This window comes from Xenopus laevis, chromosome 2S (genome assembly GCF_017654675.1).
Source record: "Xenopus laevis strain J_2021 chromosome 2S, Xenopus_laevis_v10.1, whole genome shotgun sequence".
NCBI lineage: Eukaryota > Metazoa > Chordata > Amphibia > Anura > Pipidae > Xenopus > Xenopus laevis.
In genome coordinates this window covers 55,817,525-55,841,624 of record NC_054374.1, presented here as the reverse complement: position 1 = coordinate 55,841,624, position 24,100 = coordinate 55,817,525, and the positions used below count along the sequence as shown (strand labels likewise).

Below are 24,100 nucleotides of genomic sequence, written 5' to 3'. Positions count from 1 at the left end.
GTGTTTCTGCTGGCTCAGTTGTATCACCTCGTAATAATGCCCTCAGTCCTGTGCGATGTCCCTAACTACTGACGTGTTTCGCGTTTCACGTTAAATTAATATTGTTTACACGTGGATAGAAAACTGGCTAAAGGATTTTATGTGGATGAGGGGTTTTCAATGTTACATTCGCTATTTGGAGTAAGGTTGTTTCTGTGGCGCTGCCAGGTTCTGTATTGGGTTCTCTCTTATTTGCTCATTAATAACTTGGGGTGGGCATTTTAAGTAATATACCAATATTTGCAGAGGACACACAACAATGCAGACTAGTTCATTTCAATCCAGGTGTAGCATCTTTGCGACAGGATCTAGTCCAGGGACCCCCAACCTTTTTTACCCGTGAGCCACATTTAACAAAAAAAAATTAAAAATGTGGAGCAACACAAGCCTGAAAAAAGTTCTTAAGAGTGCCAAATAAGGGCTCTGATTGGTTATTTGGTAGCCCCTTATGTGGACTGGCAGACTATCCTTGGGTTTGTTTGGCAGTACAAGATGTCTTTATGCCTCTAAAACCTGCCTCCATGTCAGAAATTCAAAAATGAGCACCTGCTTTGAAGCAACTGGGAGCAACATCAGAGGGCTTGGTGAGCAACATGTTGCTCACGAGCCATTGGTTGGGGATCTAGACAAACTGGCAATCTGGGAAGCTAAGTGGCAGATTAGATTCAGTGTTGATAAATGTAAAGTTATGCTCTGCAATATAAAAATATGCAAGCCACTTTTACCCTTACGTTCGGCAGATCAATGATGTAGAAGGACTAAGGGGTACTTCTGTATCTTTAATAAGATTATGCAAGATTAATCCAATCAGTTTCTGGGGCATACATTCGATTTTGGGATGATGCAAACCTTGACTTGATAACCATTTCCACAAAATTGCATCAGACGATATGCTTTTATTGTAGATTCAAAAAGAATAAAGGAAAAAAGATTTAAAACCTTTATATGGTATAAGTAAAGTTTATTTTGTTTGACCCCATTAAGTTTTTATTAGCTTTTTGAAAGATAAGCCCCATCTAAAACTGCCATTCATAAACCCCATTTCATCAAACAGTATGTTAAGTGGCAGACAGGATCATCTTACCCTTTACCCACAGAATTCTGATACCCAGCTAATTACTTAACAGTAACACCATGAAATGAACGTGTTCTAAAGTAATGAAATCATGTGCTGCTGGCCTGCACTGGTAAGGCAGATCTGTTTTCTTCAGAAAGACTGCTATGGTTCATGAAAACAAGCTGCTGTGTAGCAATGGCAGAAAATTTAAAAAAAGGCCAATTGGCACAAATTAAACACAGAAAACTACAGAGTTTATCTGCTCTGTAACTTGAGGCTTTTCTCCTTTGAATGGCTGCCCCCATTGCTATACAACAGTTGATTTATATAAACAATAGTAGTGTTTCTGAAGCAAACACAGCAGTTTTACCAGTGCAGGGAAACAATGCATTATATTTGTATTACTTTAAAACACTTTCATGTTACAGTTCCTCCAATCATCATGCAGCTGATCTTCACCCCAGCCATATCTGTTCCCGCAAGGTCCTGCTCAGTGGGCAAGAGGCTCCTCTCAATATTGTTGATAGAGCTCAGAGTTGAAATTTTCTGCTCTAAATTTCAAACATAACATTCTTGATTGTCAGGTTGTTCCCATCTAAGACAGAGGTAAGCTTCTTTAAAATATCTGTTAGAAATAAGTAAGTTAATAGTTTTTTAAACTATCAATATTTGAATAGTATGTTTAAATCATATTAAAATTTATATACTCACATCCAGGCATCAATAGTTATGCATGTATATATGTATAAATATATATATATATATATATATATTTTTTTTTTTCGATGCAGGGATCAGCACTCTCTAGTAAAGGTGAATTAAAGTGTTTTTATTTGTAACACAGCATTGTCCAACGTTATCAAGGATGATGTGTTCTGAGTGAACAATAGTTTAAATACCCTCCCCCTCTTGTGAATTTTGGCGACCTCATGACGTCATCAGCCTTTTACAGTTGTTTATTTCCACAAATAAAGTTCATTCATTGTCAGTGCAAAGTGTCATTCCCATTTTCCACCATCTGGTGTCAGTGTTGTGTTCCAGTGCCAAGTCTTTCATGTGTAAATAGATGCACATACAAGGATACTTTGTTCCTGATTAGAAACAATATAACCATAAAGATGGAAACATGTTACTTACAGATATTGGAGAACCATCACACTAATAAGATACTTTGTATAAACCCTTCCTGTGGAACAAAAAGTATAAATCAATCTATATAGCTGTTAACTGCAAACATCCTCAGGTTAAGAAGCAATTTAACTGCAGTTGCCCATTCAGTCCCCTGGGCATGACACAATCAAGTTCGTGTATCCAAAAAGCTTCTCGTCTCAACAATATATTATCAAGGTCACCACCCGTGGGCGGTTTAGGTACATGATGGATTGGCATACACTTGAATATAGATGGATCGTGCCTCGCTTCTTTGAAATGTTTCACTACAGGTTGTTGTGCTATATCCTGTTTGTTTGCATCAACCTTTCTGTCAGTGTCTAGGGCTGCTCTAATGCTTGCCCTGTGCATATTAATCCTTTCTTTCAATTGCCTGATGGTTTTACCGCAGTAAATCAGGCAACATGGGCATTTGATGACATATATTACCATTGTGGATGTGCACGTTAACCTGTGTTTGTTTTCATATCTTTTGCCTGTCCTGGGATGTCTGAACTCTTTGCCCAATATTAGAGTATTGCACACTACACAACCTGTGCACTTGTACACACCTGGACGAGAGGATAGAAAATGTTGGACCCTAGGTTGCACATATTTTCCTACTGGGTCGCCGGGGCTTAAGTGTTCTTTAAGATTGGTATTCCTTGAGTAACTGAATTTTGGTTTGTTGGGGATCTTTGGGGTTAGCGCTTCATCTTTGGCCACTATTTCCCAATGTTTAAGTACTGGTTCTTTAGTAAATTTACTTAGAGGGTTGTACTTCCTCACATAATATATGTCATTGTTGTCCCCACTCGGTTACTTAATACCCAAAAACCATGTAGTGCCAGTCATGTATACGCTGCCAAAAATACATTAAAACCCTGAGAGACCCCCGGGGAGACCGATAATATCGTCCACTGGGTCCCTGAATGAGAAGCTAGCACAGTACCTTGATATGTTACTACAACCCTGCATAACTTCCACAAGCAGCTATTTTAAGGACACAACTGATTTCCTAAAAGTAGTGGGGAGCATCACTTTGCCAATGGATAACTTAATGCTGGCCACTATGGACGTCCAAAGTCTGTATACATGCATACCCCACACAGCCAGGTTACAAGCAGTATGTAAGCTATTGACAAATAACCCTGCATATATTGGTCCACCCATAGAATATGTTATACAGCACTTTGTATTAACATACAACTATTTCAAATTCGAGACCCAATTTTACATACAGCAGGTAGGCACAGCCATGGGTTCGAAAATGGCGCCAGCATACGCCAATGCATATATGGGTGATTATGAAAATGAACACATTTACGGCCACGAGATGTTCAAAAAGTATGGTGGCTTCTACAGACGCTATATTGACGACCTGTTCTTCACATGGGCAGGTACGGCAAGCCAACTAGAGGAATATGTGAACAGTTTAAAGTCCCTAGATTCATCAGTGAAACTGACGTTGAACTATAACTCTCAACTCATAAATTTCCTTGATGTACAGGTTTACAAACAAGGGGAGCATTTGCAAACATGCATCTACACAAAGGACACGGATAGGAATACCCTACTGCATTATAGGAGCAACCACCCCAGACACCTCTTAGATTCTCTCCCCCAATCACAAATGATGCGGGTCATCAGTATTGACAGCGACCCCATGCAATGTAAAGAGGACTTAATGAAAATGGGGAAAAAGTTCTTAGATAGGGTTTATCCGGCCGGCCTGATCAGAGACACCACAGAAAAAGGTAATGGCCTTGTCACGGGTACAATTGCTCCAAAGTACTACGTGTGCACCGAGTGGGGACAACAATGACATATAGCGCTTACCCCAAAGATCCCCAACAAACCAAAATTCAGTTTCTCAAGGAATACCACTTAAGCCCCGCTCACCCAGTAGGAAAATATGTGCAACCTAGGGTTCAACATTTTCTATCCTCTCTTCCAGGTGTGTACAAGTGCACAGGTTGTGTAGTGTGCAATACTCTAATAGTGGGGAAAGAGTTCAGACATCCCAGGACGGGCAAAAGATATGAAATCAAACACAGGTTAACGTGCACATCCACAATGGTAATATATGTCATCAAATGCCCATGTGGCCTGATTTACTGCGGTATAACCATCAGGAAATTTAAAGAGACTATTAATATGCATAGGGCAAGCATTAGAGCAGCTCTAGACACTGACAAAAAGGTCGATACAAACAAACAGGATATGGCACAACAACCTGTAGTGAAACATTGGAAAGAAGCGAGGCATGATCCATCTACATTCTAAAATTAAAAATTAGTGGTGAGCACAACTTTCCCTTGTTTGTTATAGTTATATGTTACAGTGACCAGCTCCATGTTGTAGCTCCCACCCTTCCCAGGTATAGTCAGGTGATCCCACTGGTGTCTAATAAAAAGGCAGCCAAGTTTGGGAGTTTTACTTTGAAAGCAGCAAGTAAGTTACAGGTAAAACTAGTCCCTTTTGTAAAATGTATAATGAAGCAATAGAATTCTTAATGAATCAGATGAAAATTGAGCATAGGACTGGCCAGATATGGGATGACTTTGACATAGTTGGCCAGCTTAAATATATTGCAATATATGGACAAACAATCCCTATTTTGTTTAAAGAGTAAGGCATTTTTCAGTAGCAGTATGCACAAAATGTCTCTGTCTTAAATATATTGATAATGGGTTGAGTGCAGAGGACTCTTGTATGTGTCTATATGTATTTTGTGGTCACAGCCTTATTGCACCCCCGCCTAATGGTTTTAAAAATTAGTGGTGAGCACAACTTTCCCTTGTTTGTTTCTATGTGTGACGGTTTTTCTAATATTGAAGTGTAAAGTGTCATTTCTCTCCTTCTGAAGCAGCTCTGGGAGGGGGTGTCGCCAATCCTGTAAACTGTTCTAAATGGATACATTTCGTTGATACATTTTGTTGATACATTTCGTTGATACATTTCATTGATACATTTCGTTGATACATTTCTTATCTTTGACCCTGCTGAGCAGAATCTCTGGTTTTCATTACAGGCAGCTGTTAGAATTGATACAATTGTTGCTAATACTCCAGAGATGCTGCTGAGAAATGTATCAACTCAATGTTGCAAAATTGTAACAGTTCAGAGTCTGCACCTGAATTACTGATCTGCCAGACTCAAACACCATAGACACGAACATTCACCTTTAAACTTAGATTTTGGAAAAAACTTAAAAAATAAATAATGGAAAGTAATTGAAAAAAGTCTTTATTTCTAGGGAACAATCTAAAAACAAATGAATTGAAAAAAGTGTTTAGAAGGTGAACAACCCCTTTAAGGATTTATCAGTAGTAATGGGTTAATCTGACCAATTTCGCTTCACCAAAAATTCATAAAACCGTGGAAAATTTGCTGAATTAATGGAAGTCTATTTCCTCGTGAGGCAACTTTGGTCGACTTTGGAATACGCCGCAGGCGATTTTTTATTATAGCCGGCGGAAGACAGGGAGAAGCCGTTCAGGGAGATTAGTCGCCCCAAAGAAGAGGCGATTAGTCGCCAAGTGACTAAATCTCCCCGAATCGCCAGGTGTGCCCTTACCTTTAGGATGAACCTTTTTTTCACCCATTGGAGTTTATGGAGGTGTTTTTTTGTTCATAATTACTTATTTACAGAATGGGAATTTCTGAAAAGATTAAAATGAAATTACAAACCAACTAAGTAAAACAAATGGCCACTTTTTACAGTGGTCACAGACAAACAAACACTCTCTAATTTACTAAGTAATGGCTCAAAGTATTTGGCTGAAATCTCACCCAGCACTGCTGCCTACAAATGATCTGCATTAGCTTTGATCTCTCTGTATCGATTACCTCAAAGGTATAGTTAAATGGCATAGATATAGGTTAAGCCAATGGGCATGCCATCCCATGACTTTCAGCTTTCCATTTTCATAATACTGTATTACTTATAGTATAGATATGATAATGCAGAATGATCCTGCAACTTCTGGGGGTTGGGCAATATGGTGGACCCATTGGGGGACATGATTGATTTTATCTGATTTTGCTGTGCAGCCCAGTAACTACTATGTACACCACTAAATTAAATGTCATGTTATTAGTCTGCAGTAATGGCTGACTTGCATTAGCTGCAAGTCATTTGTGTCCCACATACTTCATTTAGAATAACCTGAAACCCTTAATTGCTATTATCTGGATTTAAAAACAATTCTCATGGATACCCCTTTTGGGTCAAGATTAATAGGTTAGGAATTAATGGTCTAATTCAGGAAATTGGCAGTTTTATTTATTGTATTATTTAGAAATTGCACAGATACAAAAAAAGTGCTGATACAAAAAATAGCATATACATAAATCATCATTTTAGCACTGAGGAACATGAGTGTAAAGGTTTAGTATATATCACAGTATAACAATGTAGTAGGTAGCACAATTGGCCAGTTTCTGTCACTTCTGTCGGCCACTTATATGCAGTCCTACGGGATTTTTTCTGGACTCCGTAGTGGAGGGCCGACAATGGAAGTCAGCGTTGATCACTCCCTGTTTTTAAACAGCACCTACTGTAAACTACACCCATGTTACCACAAGAACTTTTAACAACATGTCCACATTAATGGTGGTAGCATACGAAAAAAATAAAATGGTTGGTGCTCACTGCAGGCATATCACGCATGTGAAAAATGTAAGTCATATTAAAACATACCCTTGGGTCCATATACCTCTTCCTCCCCTGTGGATAGCACAGCACCCCCAGCACATGATTGTGATGATGACATGATTGTGATGATTACAACAATTTCCAGATGCTAACAAACCCCAGAACAAACTCTTCCAGGTTCACAGGTAGCTTAGGACAGGCAGAGTAGGGCACACATAGTTAGCATAGGGGAGGCAGAGTTTGGCAGGCACAGGTAGCATATGGGAGGCAGAGTTTGGCACGCACAGGGAGCATGGGGATGCAGAGTTTGGCACAAACAAGGAGCATAGGGAAGGTACAGTAGGACACACACAAGAGTCAGGAAAGCATATTAGGACCACTCTAATATGAACCTTATTTGTGCATTTAGGATAAAACAATCTGCATACTTGTGAATTGTTACCTCAATGATACCTGCTGCCGCATCAACAAATCACCAGAAATACAGGATTTGTGCACCATGTGTTTTCACTCTTAGAAGTTACTGGAGTGTTCCAACATTGCATTTAGATATGTAACTAATTAGTGTTAGGTTTTGTGTTTTGGTTTTCACACGTCGTCTTCTTCATATTTATGATTCCCATGTTCAGTAATAATAACTTATCTTAGATTATGATACAAACAATCCTAACTAACAATACAAATGTTCTTAAATGTGTTATTGCAGGCAGATACAATGATGGATGATCAAGATCTGGTCGATATTGGGATCACAGACCAACCGCATCGACGCCTGATTTTGCGTGCTGCTCATTCTCTGCCAGTGGTGAGAGGATGGACAAAATAGTTACCAGTTTCATGGCAAACAACTTTCCCATTCATATTTATGATCTTTAGCCTACCCAAAGTATAAAAGTTATTTACATTCATTTCATTGTAGTGTGGCCCACAGGCAAGGCTTAAATCATTTAACAAACCCTTTATTTGAAATAAGTTAGCAGCACTGTGAGTCGGTTTATAGAGGGGATCATTTATAACCAAGAAATTGGTTGCTATTTCCAACTCCACTGATTCAAATTAGCACCTATTTTAAATACCTCAAACCCAAACCTCAAAGGCCTTTATATGTTTATCTATATTACATTCTTCAGGACTCACTGTAGATGTGTGTCCCCTTCTCACAAATATGTGTGGCTGGCTGCTATCTTCTGATGCAACTCAGATTCAGGGATCGGAGTTCACGGCAGCCATGTTCCGGTCTTCGGTAATCTGAGAATGAGACCGGAGGAACGGCGCTTTGCACAGTTGGAGCAATTTCCCGGTTTGCGACAACTGCGCATGCACCAAAATGGACGGAAGTTGCTGAAGCACTGGAAGAAGACACGAAGACCCGGAAGATGGCTGCCTTGAACTCCAATCCCTGAATCTGCACCGAGGGGTAAGTAAAAAGTTGGGGCATTTGCCTGAGGTAGCAGCTAGGCTGGGGCTGATAAGGGGGGGTAGGGTTTTTTCTTAAAAGGGGAATGTTTTTTTTAAAAAGCAGAAAAGGCACAGGCTGCTTAGCAGATAACAGCTGTAAAGGAATATGATGGTATTGTGCAGAGTGCATCTGTTATCTGCTTTGTAACCTGAGCTGTGATAGCTTGGCTTCACATTGGTATCTTCTAATTCTCACAGGTAACTTTAGACCTTCTTTTATCTCCCTGTCTGTCTTCAGCCTGTTATTTTGTATTTGTGTTAACATTTATACATACAGGTATTGGATTTCTTACCCGAAAACCCATTATTCAGAAAACAATAAATTATCGGAAGGACATCTTGCATAAAGTCCATTATATGCAAATAATTTGGATTTAAAAAACTTTTTCTTTGCAATAGTAAAACAGTACATTGTACTTGATGTTAACTTAACTGCATGAATTCATGTTGGTGCCAAAACAGTACTATTGCATTTTTTTTTAATGTATAAAGTTTTTTTTAGCAGATTTAAATGGTAATAATGTGGTTATAACAGATGCAAAAAAGATAGATGTGCTAAATCAGTGTTTTCAGTGTTGCAACTGAGGAGTCAGAGATGTAAGACCTACCAGATAGGGGCACTGATGTCTCCGCTGAATCTAGTCAGTGGTTAATGTAGGATATGGTATATATAGTGGATAATGTACCCCCTACTGTCATTTATAAAGATATTATGTCACCGAGGAGTTATGTGACCATATACAGGTCACATAACTCCGAGGTGCTAATAATATCTCTATAAATTTTAAGTAGGGGGTACATTATCCACTATGATCGACAGTTTCTGAGTTCAGTTCAGTTTTTACTTCCAGTCTTTGCTTTTTACAAAATGCAATACTTTTTTTGCTGTTGTCCCTCCTTATTGTTTTTTTTCTTTCCCTGGCAGTATCGCTTTTAGTACCTGTATTTCTTTTGCTTGTTATTCAGATTCTTTTGCAGGAACCTGCTCTGCGTGGTCATTCGGCTGCATTAGAGATATGGGAGGGGGGAGGAGGCCAGGGACGGAGGAGGGAGCAACACAGAGCAGGAGCGAAATTTGAGACTTTGAATGGGAGGGGGGAGCAAGACTTGCGATAGTGGACAGGAGGGGGAGCCGAGATTTGAGATAATGGATGGGAGGAGGGAGCGAGCATGGAGAGGAATCGCGTGAGTAAGGGAGCAACACTGGTAGGGAGGCAACTGCAGGAGTCATGAGAGGAAGACGTGAGGTGAGGCGTGACAGGAAGGAAAAAGAATCAGTTACATGTGAGGGAGTGAAACAGGTGGATCGTGTCATGTGGGTGAAGCAAAGAAATGTTGCGCTTGAAAGTCAAAATGGTGGGAAACAAGGGTAGGGGAGAGAACAGCAGCTGCAAGTGCTGTCTCTTTAAGCATATAAACGGCGCGTTCCCATAGGGAAATGACCAGACTGTAGATTATATAGTGAATAAAGTACCCCCTCTTGTAAAATATAAGGATATTATAAGTTACCAAGGAGTTTCATGACCATATAAAAACACGAGGCCGAAGGCCGAGTGTTTTTATACAGGTCATGGAACTCCGAGGTAACTTCTAATATCCTCATATTTTACAACTGGGGGTACTTTATTTATTATAATACACAAATTTCAGTGAGTCATGTGACAGAAATGACATCAGAACTCACTGTTTATATAACAGATATAATTTACAGGATATTCATGGCTTTTGTGTATTATAAATGTATAATATATAAAATGAATGTGGACAAGGCATACCTCCCCAACATTTGAGATTAAGAAAGAGGGCCAAAAAGTTTCGCTGCATGGAGCGCGGCAAAATGTTTTTTTGGCCATGCCCACTTTATGGTCACTCCTCCATAAGTCATGCCCATTTAACAAAAACACATATCCATTTTCATTATCATTTATTTATAGAGCATCTGGTATGTGTATTATACAGCTGGAGAGGATATCAGCTTAATTTATGAGCAAGACAGAGGGCTGTCATTTATTTCTAGTATAATGAATTTGCCACACTGATGAACCAGCACTGGCATGTTATAACAATCAAAAAAAAAAAAAAGCTATGTTCCTCACTGCTGTTATGTCAGTTGTCGGCATGTCAATAGGATTTCTGGATACAGGTGGGAATATCATTATTCTGAACACGTGGGAGGACCATGCTGGGCCACACATACAAGCTTTACACTTCAGTTTTGCTTTGGGAGCCTTTGTCGAAAAAGCAAAAAAAGCTTTAATGTTAGTGAACCTTTCCTTGAACAGTCCGTCTTACCTTTTGGAATAAAAAAGTCTATGTTATCCTATATAGTCATAGGGACATAAAAAAGCTTAGTTCAGTTTTATACTGGCCTCTTAATTCTCAATTTCCCAGGTTTGCTTTCATCTGGTATGGTACCTATAGATTGGAGGAAAGCTGATGTCATTCCTATATTTAAAAAAGGATTATTGTCTCTACCTGGCAATTATAGGGCAGTAAGTTTGTAATCCGTGTTGGGCAAGTTATTTTGAAGTCTTGTTAGGTTCTGCAGAATTACATTATGAAAATTAATCTGCACGGTTTTCTGAAGGATAGGTCATGTCAGACAAATTTGATAGGATGAGGTTAATGAGAAAGGTCCATTTATTAAAGGTTCAATTTCGAATTCATGCAATTTTTTTTTTACTCTAATAAATTTGAATATACTCGAAATTCGTTTGGGAGATTATTTAAGAAAAAATTTGAAAGTCTAAAAATTGAATATTACAGACTCAAAAAATTGAATCAAATTCAGATAAACTCAAATCGAGTTTTTTCTCTGAAAAAAAACTTGAATGTCAAGAAGGCTATTAACATCTCCAAATGGGTCACTGGACCTCTCCTATTGACTTATACATGAACTCGGCAGGTTTTAGGTGGCGAATAGTCAAATTAGAATTGTTCCAATGGTCAATGTTTGATAAATTTCGATTTTCAAATTAAAGTTTGGACTATTCCCAATTTGAATTTGAGAGTTTTGACCAAAAAAAAATAAAAAATTTGAGAATTCGAATTTACTATTCGACCCTTAATAAATCTGCCCCTCAGTGTTGATAAATGTAAAGTCTTGCATTTGGCATATAATAATGTGAAAGCCACTTATACCCTTAAAGGAATTGTTCAGTGTAAAAATAAAAACTGGGCAAAATAAAAAATGTTTCTAATAACTGGGCAAAATAAAAAATGTTTCTAATATAGTTGGTTAGGCAAAAATTTTATGTATAAAGGATGGAGTGACTGGATCTCTAACATAATAGCAAGAACACTACTTTCTTCTTTTCAGCTCTCTTGGTTAATACTGACTGGTTACCAGGCAGTAACCAATCAGAGACTTGAGAGGGGGCACATGGGACAAAACTGTTGCTTTTGAATCTGAGCTGAATGCTGAGGATCAATTGCAAACTCACTGAACAGAAATGTCCCATGTGGCCCCCTTTCAAGTCTCTGACTATAGAGTTATAGAGCTGAAAAGCAGGAAGTAGTGTTCTGGCTATTAGAGATCCAGTCACTTCAGCCTTAAAACATTACATTTTTGACTAACAAACTATATTAGAAAAATTTTTTTTATTTTGCACAGCCTATCCATTTACAGTTTTTATTTTTACACTGAACTGTTCCTTTAATGGGACTGCACTAGGCAAATCAATATTGGAAGATAATAAACTTGACTGTAACAAGGAATACCAGTCAGCAGCTGCAAGGGCAAACAAGGTTTTGGAGCACAGATTCACCAGAAAAGGGGGTTATCTTTTCACTCTATAGAGAGCTGGTCAGGCCCCCTCTAGAATATGCTGTACGGTTTTGATCTCCATTCTTCAGTGCTCAAGCAGAGAAGGGTAACTAAGCTGATAAGGGAGGTCTTGGTTATAAAGAAATACTGGCCAAGTTGGGGTTGTTTTCACTGCAGGAGAGGCGCTTAAGGGGAGATATGATAACTATGTATAAATATAAGAAGATCACATCATAATCCCTATAATGCTTTATTTACTTTTTGGGCCAGCAGACATTTGGACATCCATTCTGATTAGAAGAAATGAAGTTCCATCTAAATATTTGGGAAGGGTTTTTGTTTTGTTTTTTTGTTTTTTTTTACAGTGAGAGTTGTGAAGTTGTGCAATTCTCTCTGAGTCAATTGTACGGGCAAATACATTAGATAGCTTAGCAGATTGGATGGCTTTTTAACAATTGAGACTATTAAAAAAAAAAGCTTGTGCAGGTATGGGATGTATTATACAAAAACCTGTTATCCCGAAATCTCTGAATTAGTCTCCTATAGACTCCATTTTATCTGAATAGTCCAAATTGTTAAAAATTATTTCTTTTTTCTCTTCATAAAAAAACAGTACCTTGTACTTGATCCAAACAAAGATATAACTAATCCTTATTGGAATCAACCCAATACTATTGGGTTTATTTAAGGTTTATATGATTTTCTAGTAGATTTAAGGTATGAAGATCCAAATTATGGAAAGATCCATTATCTTGAAAGCTCCAGGTCCCTGGAAAACCACTCCCATACCTGTACTACAAAGTCGATCCATGGTTATCTGATTTAATGAGTATTTGTGTAAGGAAGGATTTTTTTCCTCCTCTGAGGCAAATCATTTCAGAAGGGTTTTTTTTTTTTTGCCTTCCTCTGAATCAGCCAGCAGTTAGGCAGGTTTTATGTCAAAGACTGGTGATCCAAATTACAGAAATATCCCTTATCTGGAAAAAACAGTGTCTGAAACATTCTGAATAATATAACCTATACCTGTATCATATATAATATAAGTATGTATGTATGTATATTTTTATTTGTAAAGCGCTTCTTGAGGGCAAAGCACTGTACAACAAGCAAAGCACTGTACAACAAAAAAAAATACCTAACCCATTAGGCTACAGAGCCCAAATATTGTATAAAAGCAAGAAAAGTACTTTTCAGTCTGTTTTAAACACTTCTGGTTTCCCTAACCGCAATCAAACCCAACATTCGACCATGCCATGTAGCCCTTAGAGCAGGGGTGCCCAAAAGTTAGGTCAGGATCTACCAGTAGACGTTTAGCTGGTGATCAGTAGATCTCAAGACACTGTCAACAAACAGCTTGTCTAAATCACCCTCTTGTTTCATGCTTTTCATAAAGATATTTATTATGTTAAAGGGATCCTGTCATCAAAAAACATGTTTTTTTCAAAACGCAACAGTTAATAGTGCTACTCCAGCAGACTTCTGCACTGAAATCCATTTCTCAAAAGAGCAAACAGATTTTTTTATATTCAATTTTGAAATCTGACATGGGACTAGACATTTTGTCAATTTCCCAGCTGCCCCTGGTCATGTGACTTGTGTCTGCACTTTAGAGAGAAATGCTTTCTGGCAGGCTGCTGTTTTTCCTTCTCAATGTAACTGAATGTGTCTCAGTGAGACATGGGTTTTTACTATTGAGTGTTGTTCTTAGATCTACCAGGCAGCTGTTATCTTGTGTTAGGGAGCTGCTATCTGGTTACCTTCCCATTGTTCTTTTGTTTGGCTGCTGGGGGGAAAAGGGAGGGGGTGATATCACTCCAACGTGCAGTACAGCAGTAAAGAGTGATTGAAGTTTATCAGAGCACAAGTCACATGACTTGGGGCAGCTGGGAAATTGACAATATGTCTAGCCCCATGTCAGATTTCAAAATTGAATATAAAAAAATCAGTTTGCTCTTTTGAGAAATGGATTTCAGTGCAGAATTCTGCTGGGGTAGCACTATTAACTGATTTATTTTGAAAAAAAATTTTTTTCCCATGACCATATTCCTTTAAGGTCACATAAGAAATAGTTGTTTGTCAAATATAGCAATATGCAGTTGCCATAAATCAGTATTTCAGTAATATTTTCCATGGAATAGAATTCTAACTGCTATCATGGATGTAGACCATCATGGGACATCGTCACTAAAAGTAGACCTTGCATTACTATGGGCACTCCTGCCTTAGAGCAATGGCCTTAGAGCTATTTGTTATCCAGAAGAAATCGCATACAACGTATATATGTTAGAGATGTTTAGACATATGAACAAGAGGTCGGACTGCCTAAACTAGCCCAGGAGGCAACAGGTGTGATTACTCAAGCAAGAAGGTAATAGGGGAAAGAATGGCTAAGAGGTTGGAGGAGTGTTTAAACTAGGCAAGAGGGGGGTGGGTGAGATAAAGGATTATGGGGAAGCTAGTGTAGACGGGGTAGTGGGGTTAGTAAGGGGTCATGGGGGAGGAGTGAGGGGGGCATACAGTTTACCAGCTAAGGAGGTCCCTCTGTTACAAGGAAAACAGAATAATACTAACTTAACGTATAATTCTTCACTAAGTAATGCACATTTCAAAAGTAAAAGTAGTAACCTCCGCTGTATGCTGGCAAATGCACGGAGTTTGTCAGGTAAAATGGGAGACCTAGAATTAATTGCATGCTCTAAAAATTATGATATAATTGGTATCACTGAGACCTGGTGGGATGAAACATGTGACTGGATTGTGAATTTAAATGGTTACACCCTTTTTAGGAGGGACAGAGGGATTAAAAAGGGTGGAGGAGTGGGTTTGTATGTAAAGCCTGAATTAAAGCCATGCGCTAAAGAAATAAAAATAGCTGGCACTGGTGAGGGTGTAGAATCACTCTGGGTAGAGATTTCGACTGGGCAAAAGGTATCAAAAAGAATTATCATTGGTGTATGCTATAAACCACCTCGTATAAGTGTCGAGTATGAAGCCCAGCTACTCTTGCAGATACTAGCGGCTTCACAGCTGGGTCAAGTTGTTGCTATGGGTGACTTCAATTATCCAGACATTGACTGGGGTAATGGGGTTGCTAAGACAGAAAAAGCTAGTAGGTTTGTAAATATGCTGAATGACAACTTTTTATTCCAGCTCGTTCAAGAACCTACTAGGAATAACTCTCTTTTGGACCTTGTAATAACTAACAATACTGAACTCATCTCTAACATTTGTGTGGGTGAGCATTTAGGGAATAGTGATCATAACATGGTCTCCTTTGAGATTCTGTTGCAGAAGCAATTCTATAAGGGAGTAACTAAAACACTAAATTTCAGACGTGCAAACTTTGACAGTATAAGGGCATCTCTGCAACATATTAAGTGGGAAATGCTTTTCACAGGGTTAAACACAGAACAAAAATGGGAAGTCTTTAAAATGCTGCTTAATAAATATACTTGTCAGTATATTCCACTTGTAAGCAAGGAACGTCGTTGCAAAGCAAAACCTTTTTGGTTCAATAGAAGCGTTGGTGTTGAGGTGGGTAAGAAAAGACGTGCTTTTAAGGCTTTCAAGTTAGCTGGTACAGCCGAAACATTTATAAGGTACAAGGAGGCCAATAAATCATGCAAAGAAGCTATAAGGCAAGCTAAAATTGCTATAGAAAAGGATATTGCAGCAAGCAGTAAAAAAAATCCCAAATTATTTTTTAAATATGTCAATAGTAAAAAAATGAAGCAGGAAGGGGTGGGACCCTTACTATCAGAGGGGGATCAGCTGGTTGATGAAAACAAAATAAAAGCGCAGATTCTGAACTCGTATTTTTCATCTGTTTACACAAATGAAGAACCAGTAAGTGAAGGTTTCCTTCTTAACACTCCCAATTCTAGTAATACAACTAATGATGCATGGTTCACACAAGAAGAAATTCAAAAGAGACTTGAACAGGTTAAGATTAACAAAGGTCCAGGGCCAGATGGTATTCATCCCAGGGTAATTAGCGAGCTTAGCTCTGTGATTGCCAAACCTCTTTACTTAATTTTTCAGGATTCATTGAGATCTGGTATTGTGCCAAGAGACTGGCGAATTGCTAATGTGGTGCCTCTATTCAAAAAAGGATCCCGTTCTCAGCCTCAAAACTATAGGCCAGTTAGTCTGACGTCAGTATTAGGAAAGCTTTTCGAAGGGTTAATAAAGGATAAGATACTGGACTTCATAGCAAATCATAATACTATGAGTTTGTGCCAGCATGGTTTTATGCGTAATAGATCTTGCCAGACTAACTTAATTTCTTTTTACGAGAATGTAAGTAGAGACCTCGATTCTGGGATGGCAGTGGATGTGATTTACTTAGACTTTGCTAAAGCATTTGATACAGTGCCACACAAAAGGTTACTGGTTAAATTAAGGAATGTTGGCCTGGAACATAGTATTTGTACCTGGATAGCGAACTGGCTAAAAGATAGACTACAAAGAGTGGTGGTAAATGGAACATTTTCTAATTGGACCAGTGTTGTTAGTGGAGTACCGCAGGGCTCTGTACTAGGTCCCTTGCTTTTCAACTTGTTTATTAATGACCTGGAGGTGGGCATTGAAAGTACTGTTTCTATTTTTGCAGATGATACTAAATTGTGCAGAACTATAGGTTCCATGCAGGATGCTGCCACTTTGCAAAGTGATCTGTCTAAACTGGAAAACTGGGCAGCAAACTGGAAAATGAGGTTCAATGTTGATAAATGCAAGGTTATGCACTTTGGCAAAAATAATATAAATGCAAGTTATACACTAAATGGCAATGTGTTGGGAGTTTCCTTAAATGAAAAGGATCTAGGGGTCTTTGTAGATAACACGTTGTCTAATTCTGGGCAGTGTCATTCTGTGGCTACTAAAGCAAATAAAGTTCTGTCTTGCATAAAAAAGGGCATTAACTCAAGGGATGAAAACATAATTATGCCTCTTTATAGGTCCCTGGTAAGGCCTCATCTGGAGTATGCAGTTCAGTTTTGGACTCCAGTCCTTAAGAGGGATATAAATGAGCTGGAGAGAGTGCAGAGACGTGCAACTAAATTGGTTAGAGGAACGGAAGACTTAAATTATGAGGGTAGACTGTCAAGGTTGGGGTTGTTTTCTCTGGAAAAAAGGCGCTTGCGAGGGGACATGATTACACTTTACAAGTACATTAGAGGACATTATAGACAAATGGCAGGGGACCTTTTTACCCATAAAGTGGATCACCGTACCAGAGGCCACCCCTTTAGACTAGAAGAAAAGAACTTTCATTTGAAGCAACGTAGAGGGTTCTTCACAGTCAGGACAGTGAGGTTGTGGAATGCACTGCCGGGTGATGTTGTGATGGCTGATTCAGTTAATGCCTTTAAGAATGGCTTGGATGATTTTTTGGACAGACATAATATTAAAGGCTATTGTGATACTAAACTCTATAGTTAATATAGGTATGGGTATATAGAATTTTAATTAAAAGTAGGGAGGGGTGTGTGTATGGATGCTGGGTTTTCATTTGGAGGGGTTGAACTTGATGGACTTTGTCTTTTTTCAACCCAATTTAACTATGTAACTATGTAACTATGTAAGGTGACCGAGATTAAACTGAAAGAATAACAGAAGCAGTAGGCAGCCAGGAACCCAGCAGTCTTCTCTTTTTTTGTAGGATTGTTACATTTTCTTTGCAGTAAATCAGTTGACTTTTTTTCTAGCCACCTGTCCTGTCTGCAGACCTCTCCGTATCTTCATGGCTACGAGCTCTTGCTCTACATCAGTATGTTCCAAACTTTCTTAGTAGTGGTTACGCTTCAATGGAAACACTTCGGAATCTATGGGAGCTTGAGATTGTAAACGTGAGCTTTGTTTTTAATTAGCTTTTTTTAAATATTGCCTTACATAAAAGTATCAAAAACTTTTTCTGTCCTACTTTCATGTTGTCATCTCATGATTTTTTTTTTTACTTAATTCCATCTTATTTTGTTCCTCTAAAGTTTGTCACAAAATTCAAGTTTAATTTTCCTATCATTATCATTCTCCTTAGGTACTTAAAGTTAATCTTCTGGGTCATAGAAAGAGGATATTGGCTTCACTGGCTGAAAGGCCCTATGAAGATCCTCCACAGAAACCACCTCGATTCTCACAACTCAGGGTAACTGTTTTTAAGATAATTTCACACTGAGACTGGACTGGCCATCTCTATGGTATATTATGCTGTCATGTGCTGTTTAATATTTAAAGGGGATCTGTCACCCTAAGAAATAATTTCAAATTCTTTTCTATCATGTTAGTTGAGCAAAATAAACTTTACTTACACTGTATTTATTATTTAAATTTTGTTTCCTTCTGTTTTGGAATTATACAATCACAGCAAGCAGGCAGCTGCCATTTTTTGGACACGGTTATTAAGGGAAATTGTGTATCACCCCAAAATCTTGTGTATGAACCAGAATGAGGGACCTAATGTCCATGTGCAGTGCCGTACACAATTATAGAGCCTGAGGAGGGAACGGGGAATGGGAGGAGAGCAGTGACATGTAGGAAGTGCTGAATGGAAAGTGAAAGTAATTGACTGCCCCTCCTCTATGCCACGGGCATAGAGGCGGGGCAGGTAATATTTGATTGACAGTTTAGATATTTAAACACCTTTATAACAGGTATGGATGTTTTCATGAAAAACTTTTTTGGGGTTCCATATTTAATTTGGAAAGGACTTTCATTATGCAGTTTTTTATGTGTAGGTGACAGGTCCACTTTAATACTGTATATACACTGTATATTACGTATTAGTCCCTCCGCTCAGATAACTGGCAGCATCCCTAAGCATGTACTTTTTAATCAGCATAAATTTAGCCCAATAATTAGTTGAGCTTTAGATCAGATTTAAATCATAACACTTTTGCTGAGACAAGTAGTATGGCAGCTTAGCGCATACAAAAAAAAAGCATATAAGCCTGTACAGGCATGTTATAATGATGTTGATAAATGTGAAATGCATAAAACCCAGTCATCTATTGTTTTTTTTTACCTTTGATATTCATTGTTAAATAACCGATTGTAAGTCCTCTCTTATAATGTAACATGATGTGATGAAGGACTGTATTTTTGTTCTGAAAATCATCCGTTTCAGGGATATTGCACTTTAGCCATATAGATGAATAGGAAGAGACCAAGATGGATTTGGGCACTTATCCACTGACTGAAAAATATATGACAGAGATATGCCCCCCCCTTGTTACAACAGTATTGTGGCCTAAATTATTTCTTGCCTATCTGGTTTGCAAATAAAGTCACCTATCTAAAGGCAAAGTGCAAGAAATAAAGTCTTGTTTCTCAGACATACTAATAGCACCATGTTTGTTATAGTGCTTGATCTCATGTTCTTCTTTTCTCTCCAGTGTCAGGACTTACTATCATGTGGTTCTTCTCTTGTTTTGGGGGACCATGTTACTGGTTTGGAAAATGAAAGAAGCTGGACATCAGGTGCAGAGAATACAGTAGAACACCAAGCTACTCTGGTACCGACTGTAGAGGTTTGTATTTTTTTAACTACCATTTGTCCCCAAAGAAATGTCACATTTAATAAACAATGAAAGATGTACAGTTGAAAGCTGGAATGTGTCACTATATTGCGGGCTGTCGCTCTAAGAAATAATTTCAGATATTACGCTATCATGTTAGTCCAGCAAAATAAACATACACTATATGCCTTTTTTTAAAATTTTGTGTACTTCATTCTTTTGTGAACCATAATCCGGTTATATTTGTCATCTAAAAATGTATTGTATGAACCAAAAATGAGAACCTGATTTGCATGCCAATGCATAGGCATAGTGAGGAGGAAGGGAAAAGTAAAAGTAATTACTATGTCTCAAACAGGGGAGACAACATATTACATCTGAGATCTTTCATGAGTTTATAACAAGTGTTGATGTTTTAATAATCAAAAGAATTTGGGTTTCATATTTAATGAAAATTAACTTTTGTATGCATTTTTTTTATGTTGAGATGACCCCTTTTAAGAAATCTCTATTTCATTAATGTTAGAAGTTGATCTGTTATTATGCTTGCAGGATCTAACATTTCATTTATACTCCAATGCAGGAAGAGCCCAGACTATCTCTACGCCCACCCAATGCTACCACTTCATATGCCTATCTACAAAACTGGCAGCACCAGCCAGAAAAGTTAATATTTGAGTCTTGTGGTTACGAGGCTAGTGTAAGTATATAACGGAAACAAAGGAGAGTTATATTCTGCTTCTCTGCTCTTCTTGAGCTTATTTCTGTTCACCAATCATAAATTAATATGTATTTGGTCTCGCCACTAAACTGTGCATGCAGTTTTTAAAGTGTACACCAAATACATGTTTTGTACAGCACTGTAACCAATCATACCCCAATATTTAAGTTTTAAAAAAAGGTCTCATTAAGCCATGCTCAAACCCAATTTGAAGCCTTTCCAATTTGCAACAGAGGAGAAAAAATGCCTTCCTGACTCCCAAGGTAGCACTCTGTCTAGTCCCTGCATCAACTTGTACTAAGAGCTATCTTTTATAATCCTGTATTCCCTCCCTTTCTAAAAAGCCATCTAACCCCTTCTTAAAGCTATCTAATGTATGAGCCAGTACATCTGATTCAGGGAGAGAATTTCACATCTTCACAGCTCTCACTGTAAAAAAAAAAAAAAAAACGTTCCAAATGTTTAGACGGACCCTCCTTTCTTCTATTTGGAATGGGTGACCTCATGTCGGCTGTAAAGACCTACTGGTAAATAAAGCATTAGAGAGCTTATTATTTGATCCCCTAGGGGTGCCTCTTCTCCAGCCTGAACAACCCCGATTTGGCCAGTCTTTCCTCTAAGATACTTTTTACCAGCTTAGTTGCCCTTCTTTGCACCCTCTCTAATTCAGTAATGTCCTGTTTGCACGCTGGACGGCAAACTGTACGGCATATTCTAGATGGGGCCTTACCAGTGCTCTGTACAGTGGAAGAATAACCCCCTCCTCCCGTGAGTATATGCCCCTTTTAATACAGCTCAAGACCTTATTTGCCCTTAATGCTGCTGACTGGCATTGCTTTCTACAGCAAAATGTATTATCTACAAGGACTCCAAGGTCCTTTTCCATTATGGATTTGCCTAGTGCAGTCTACAGTTAGGCCCATAAATCTTTAGACAGAGACAACATTTTTCTAATTTTGGTTCTGTACATTACCACAATGAATTTTTAATGAAACATTTCAACTGCAGACTTTCAGCTTTAATTCAGTGGGTTGAACGAAAAGATTGCATAAAAATGTGAGGAACAAAAGCCTTTTTTAACGCAATCACTTCATTTCAGGGGCTCAAAAGCAATTGGACAAATTAAAAAACTGAAAATAAAATACTAATTTCTAATACTTGGTTGAAAACCCTTTGCTGGCAATGACAGTCTTAAGTCTTGTACTCATGGACATCACCAGATTCTGGGATTCCTCCTTTTTATTGCTCTGCCAGGCCTTTACTACAGCGGCTGTCAGTTGCTGTTTGTTTGTGGGCCTTTCTGTCTGAAGTTTAGTCTTCAACAAGTGAAATGCATGCTCAATTGGATTCAGATCAGATGACTGACTTGGGCATTCAAGAATAGTCCACTTATTTGCTTTAAAGGGATCTTGTCATCGGAAAACATGTTTTTTTCAAAACATATCAGTTAATACTGCTACTCCAGCAGAATTCTGGACTGAAATCCATTTCTCAAAAGAGCAAACAGATTTTTTTATATTCAATTTTGAAATCTGACATGGGGCTAGACATTTTGTAAATTTTCCCAGCTGCCCCCAGTCATGTGACTTGTGCCTGCACTTTAGGAGAGAAATGCTTTCTGGCAGGCTGCTGTTTTTCCTTCTCAATGTAACTGAATGTGTCTCAGTGGGACATGGGTTTTTACTATTGAGTGTTGTTCTTAGATCTGCCAGACAGCTGTTATCTTGTGTTAGGGAGCTGTTATCTGGTTACCTTCCCATTGTTCTTTTGTTTGGCTGCTGGGGGGAAAAAGTGAGGGGGGTGATATCACTCTAACTTGCAGTAAAGAGTGATTGAAGTTTATCAGAGCACAAGTCACATGACTTGGGGCAGCTGGGAAATTGACAATATGTCTAGCCCCATGTCAGATTTCAAAATTGAATATATCTGTTTGCTCTTTTGAGAAATGGATTTCAGTGCAGAATTCTGCTGGAGCAGCACTATTAGCTGATTCATTTTGAAAAATTTTTTTTCCCAGGACAGTATCCCTTTAACTCCTGGGTCGCTTTGGCTGTATGTTTTGGGTCATTCTCCATCTGTATTATGAAACACCTCCCAATTAATTTGACTGCATTTAGCTGGGTTTGAGCAGACAGTATGTCTCTGAACACCTCAGAATTCATTCGGCTGCTTCTGTTCTGTGTCACATCATCGATAAACACTAGTGTCCCAGTGCCACTGGCAGCCATGCACACCCATGCCATCACACTGCCTCTGCCATGTTTTATAGATGATGTGGTATGCTTTGGACCATGAGCTGTTCCACGCCTTCTCCCTACTGTTTTCTTACCATCATTCTGGTAGAGGTTAATCTTGGTTTCATCTGTCCGAAGATTCTGCAATCATCCACCACTATTATCTTACGTGGACGTCCAGGTCTTTTTGCGTTGCTGATTTCACCAGTGCTTGATTTCTTTCTTGGAATGTATCAAACTGTAGATTTTGCCACTCCTAATATTGTAGCAATTTCTCGGATGGATTTTTTCTGTTTTTGCAACTTAAGGATGGCTTGTTTCACCTGCATGGAGAGCTCCTTTGACCGCATGTTGTCTGTTTACAGCAAAATCTTCCACATACAAGCACCCCCACCTCAAATCAACTCCAGGGCTTTTATATGCTTAATTGATAATGACATTACAAAGGAATTGCCCACACCTGCCCATGAAATAGCCTTTGAGTCAATGGTCCAATTTCTTTTGAGCCCTAAAATTAAATGATTGTGTTAAAAAAGGCAAAACATTGAATCTCATTTGTCACTTAGCTGCCCAGATTGCCAGTTTGTCAAGATCCCGTTGCAAGGATGCCACATCCCGGATAGAAGTAATTGTCTGGATAGTTTTGTATCATCTGCAAACACTAATACATTACTTACAATACCCTCCCCTAAGTCATTGATGAACACGTTTATAAAAGTGGGCCCAATACCGAGCCCTGAGGGACCCCACTTAGAACCTTACTCCAACCAGAGAATGTACCATTAACAACCATCCTCATACCCAATCCTGTAGCCAGTTCCCTGTCCATGTGCAAATGACTCAATTAAGCCCAACAGACCTTAGTTTAGAAAACATTTGTTTATGGGGCAGGGTATCAAATGCTTTGGCAAAATCCAAATATATCACATCTACTGCTACCCCACTGTCCAACATCTTACTAACCTCATCATAAAAAGCAAATCAAATTTGTCTGACGACCTATCATTCATAATGCAATGCTGCTATAGATTTGAGGGAGGAGGGGGTTATTTTTCTACTCTACAGAGAGCACTGGTAAGGCCCCATCTAGAATATACTGTACATTTTTGGTCTCCAGTGCTCAAACGGGACATTATTGAATTAGAGAGTGTCCAGAGAATGGTAACTAAGCTTGTAAAAGTTATCGAAAATCTCAGCTATGAGGAAAGATTGGCCACATTGGGGTTGTTTGCACTGGAGAAAACACGCTTAAAGGACCAGTGACATCAAATAATTAAATTGTTATAAAGTAAGAAAAATATAATGCAGTGTTGCCTTGCACTAGTAAAACTGAAGCATTAGAAGCACTTCTATTGTTTATATAAATAAGCTGCTGTGTAGCAATGGGGCAGCCATTCAAAGGAGAAAAGGCTCAGGTTACACAGCAGATAGCAAATAAGCTCTGTAGAACATAATATTATCTGCTATCTGCTAATTATACTGTGCCATATAGCCTTTTTTCA

The 24,100-nt window shown here is 38.5% G+C and overlaps 1 protein-coding gene across 7 annotated transcripts in view; it reads left to right on the top strand.

Annotated features, from left to right (window-relative positions):
- Positions 1 to 24,100, top strand: part of anks1a.S (ankyrin repeat and sterile alpha motif domain containing 1A S homeolog) — a 184,458-nt gene that overhangs the window by 121,197 nt on the left and 39,161 nt on the right. For all 7 annotated transcript variants that reach the window (XM_018248197.2, XM_018248200.2, XM_018248199.2 and 4 more), the window contains 5 exon segments: positions 7,612 to 7,710; positions 17,838 to 17,978; positions 18,167 to 18,274; positions 19,521 to 19,655; positions 20,227 to 20,343. In XM_018248197.2, the coding sequence (XP_018103686.1) occupies positions 7,612 to 7,710; positions 17,838 to 17,978; positions 18,167 to 18,274; positions 19,521 to 19,655; positions 20,227 to 20,343 (600 nt within the window).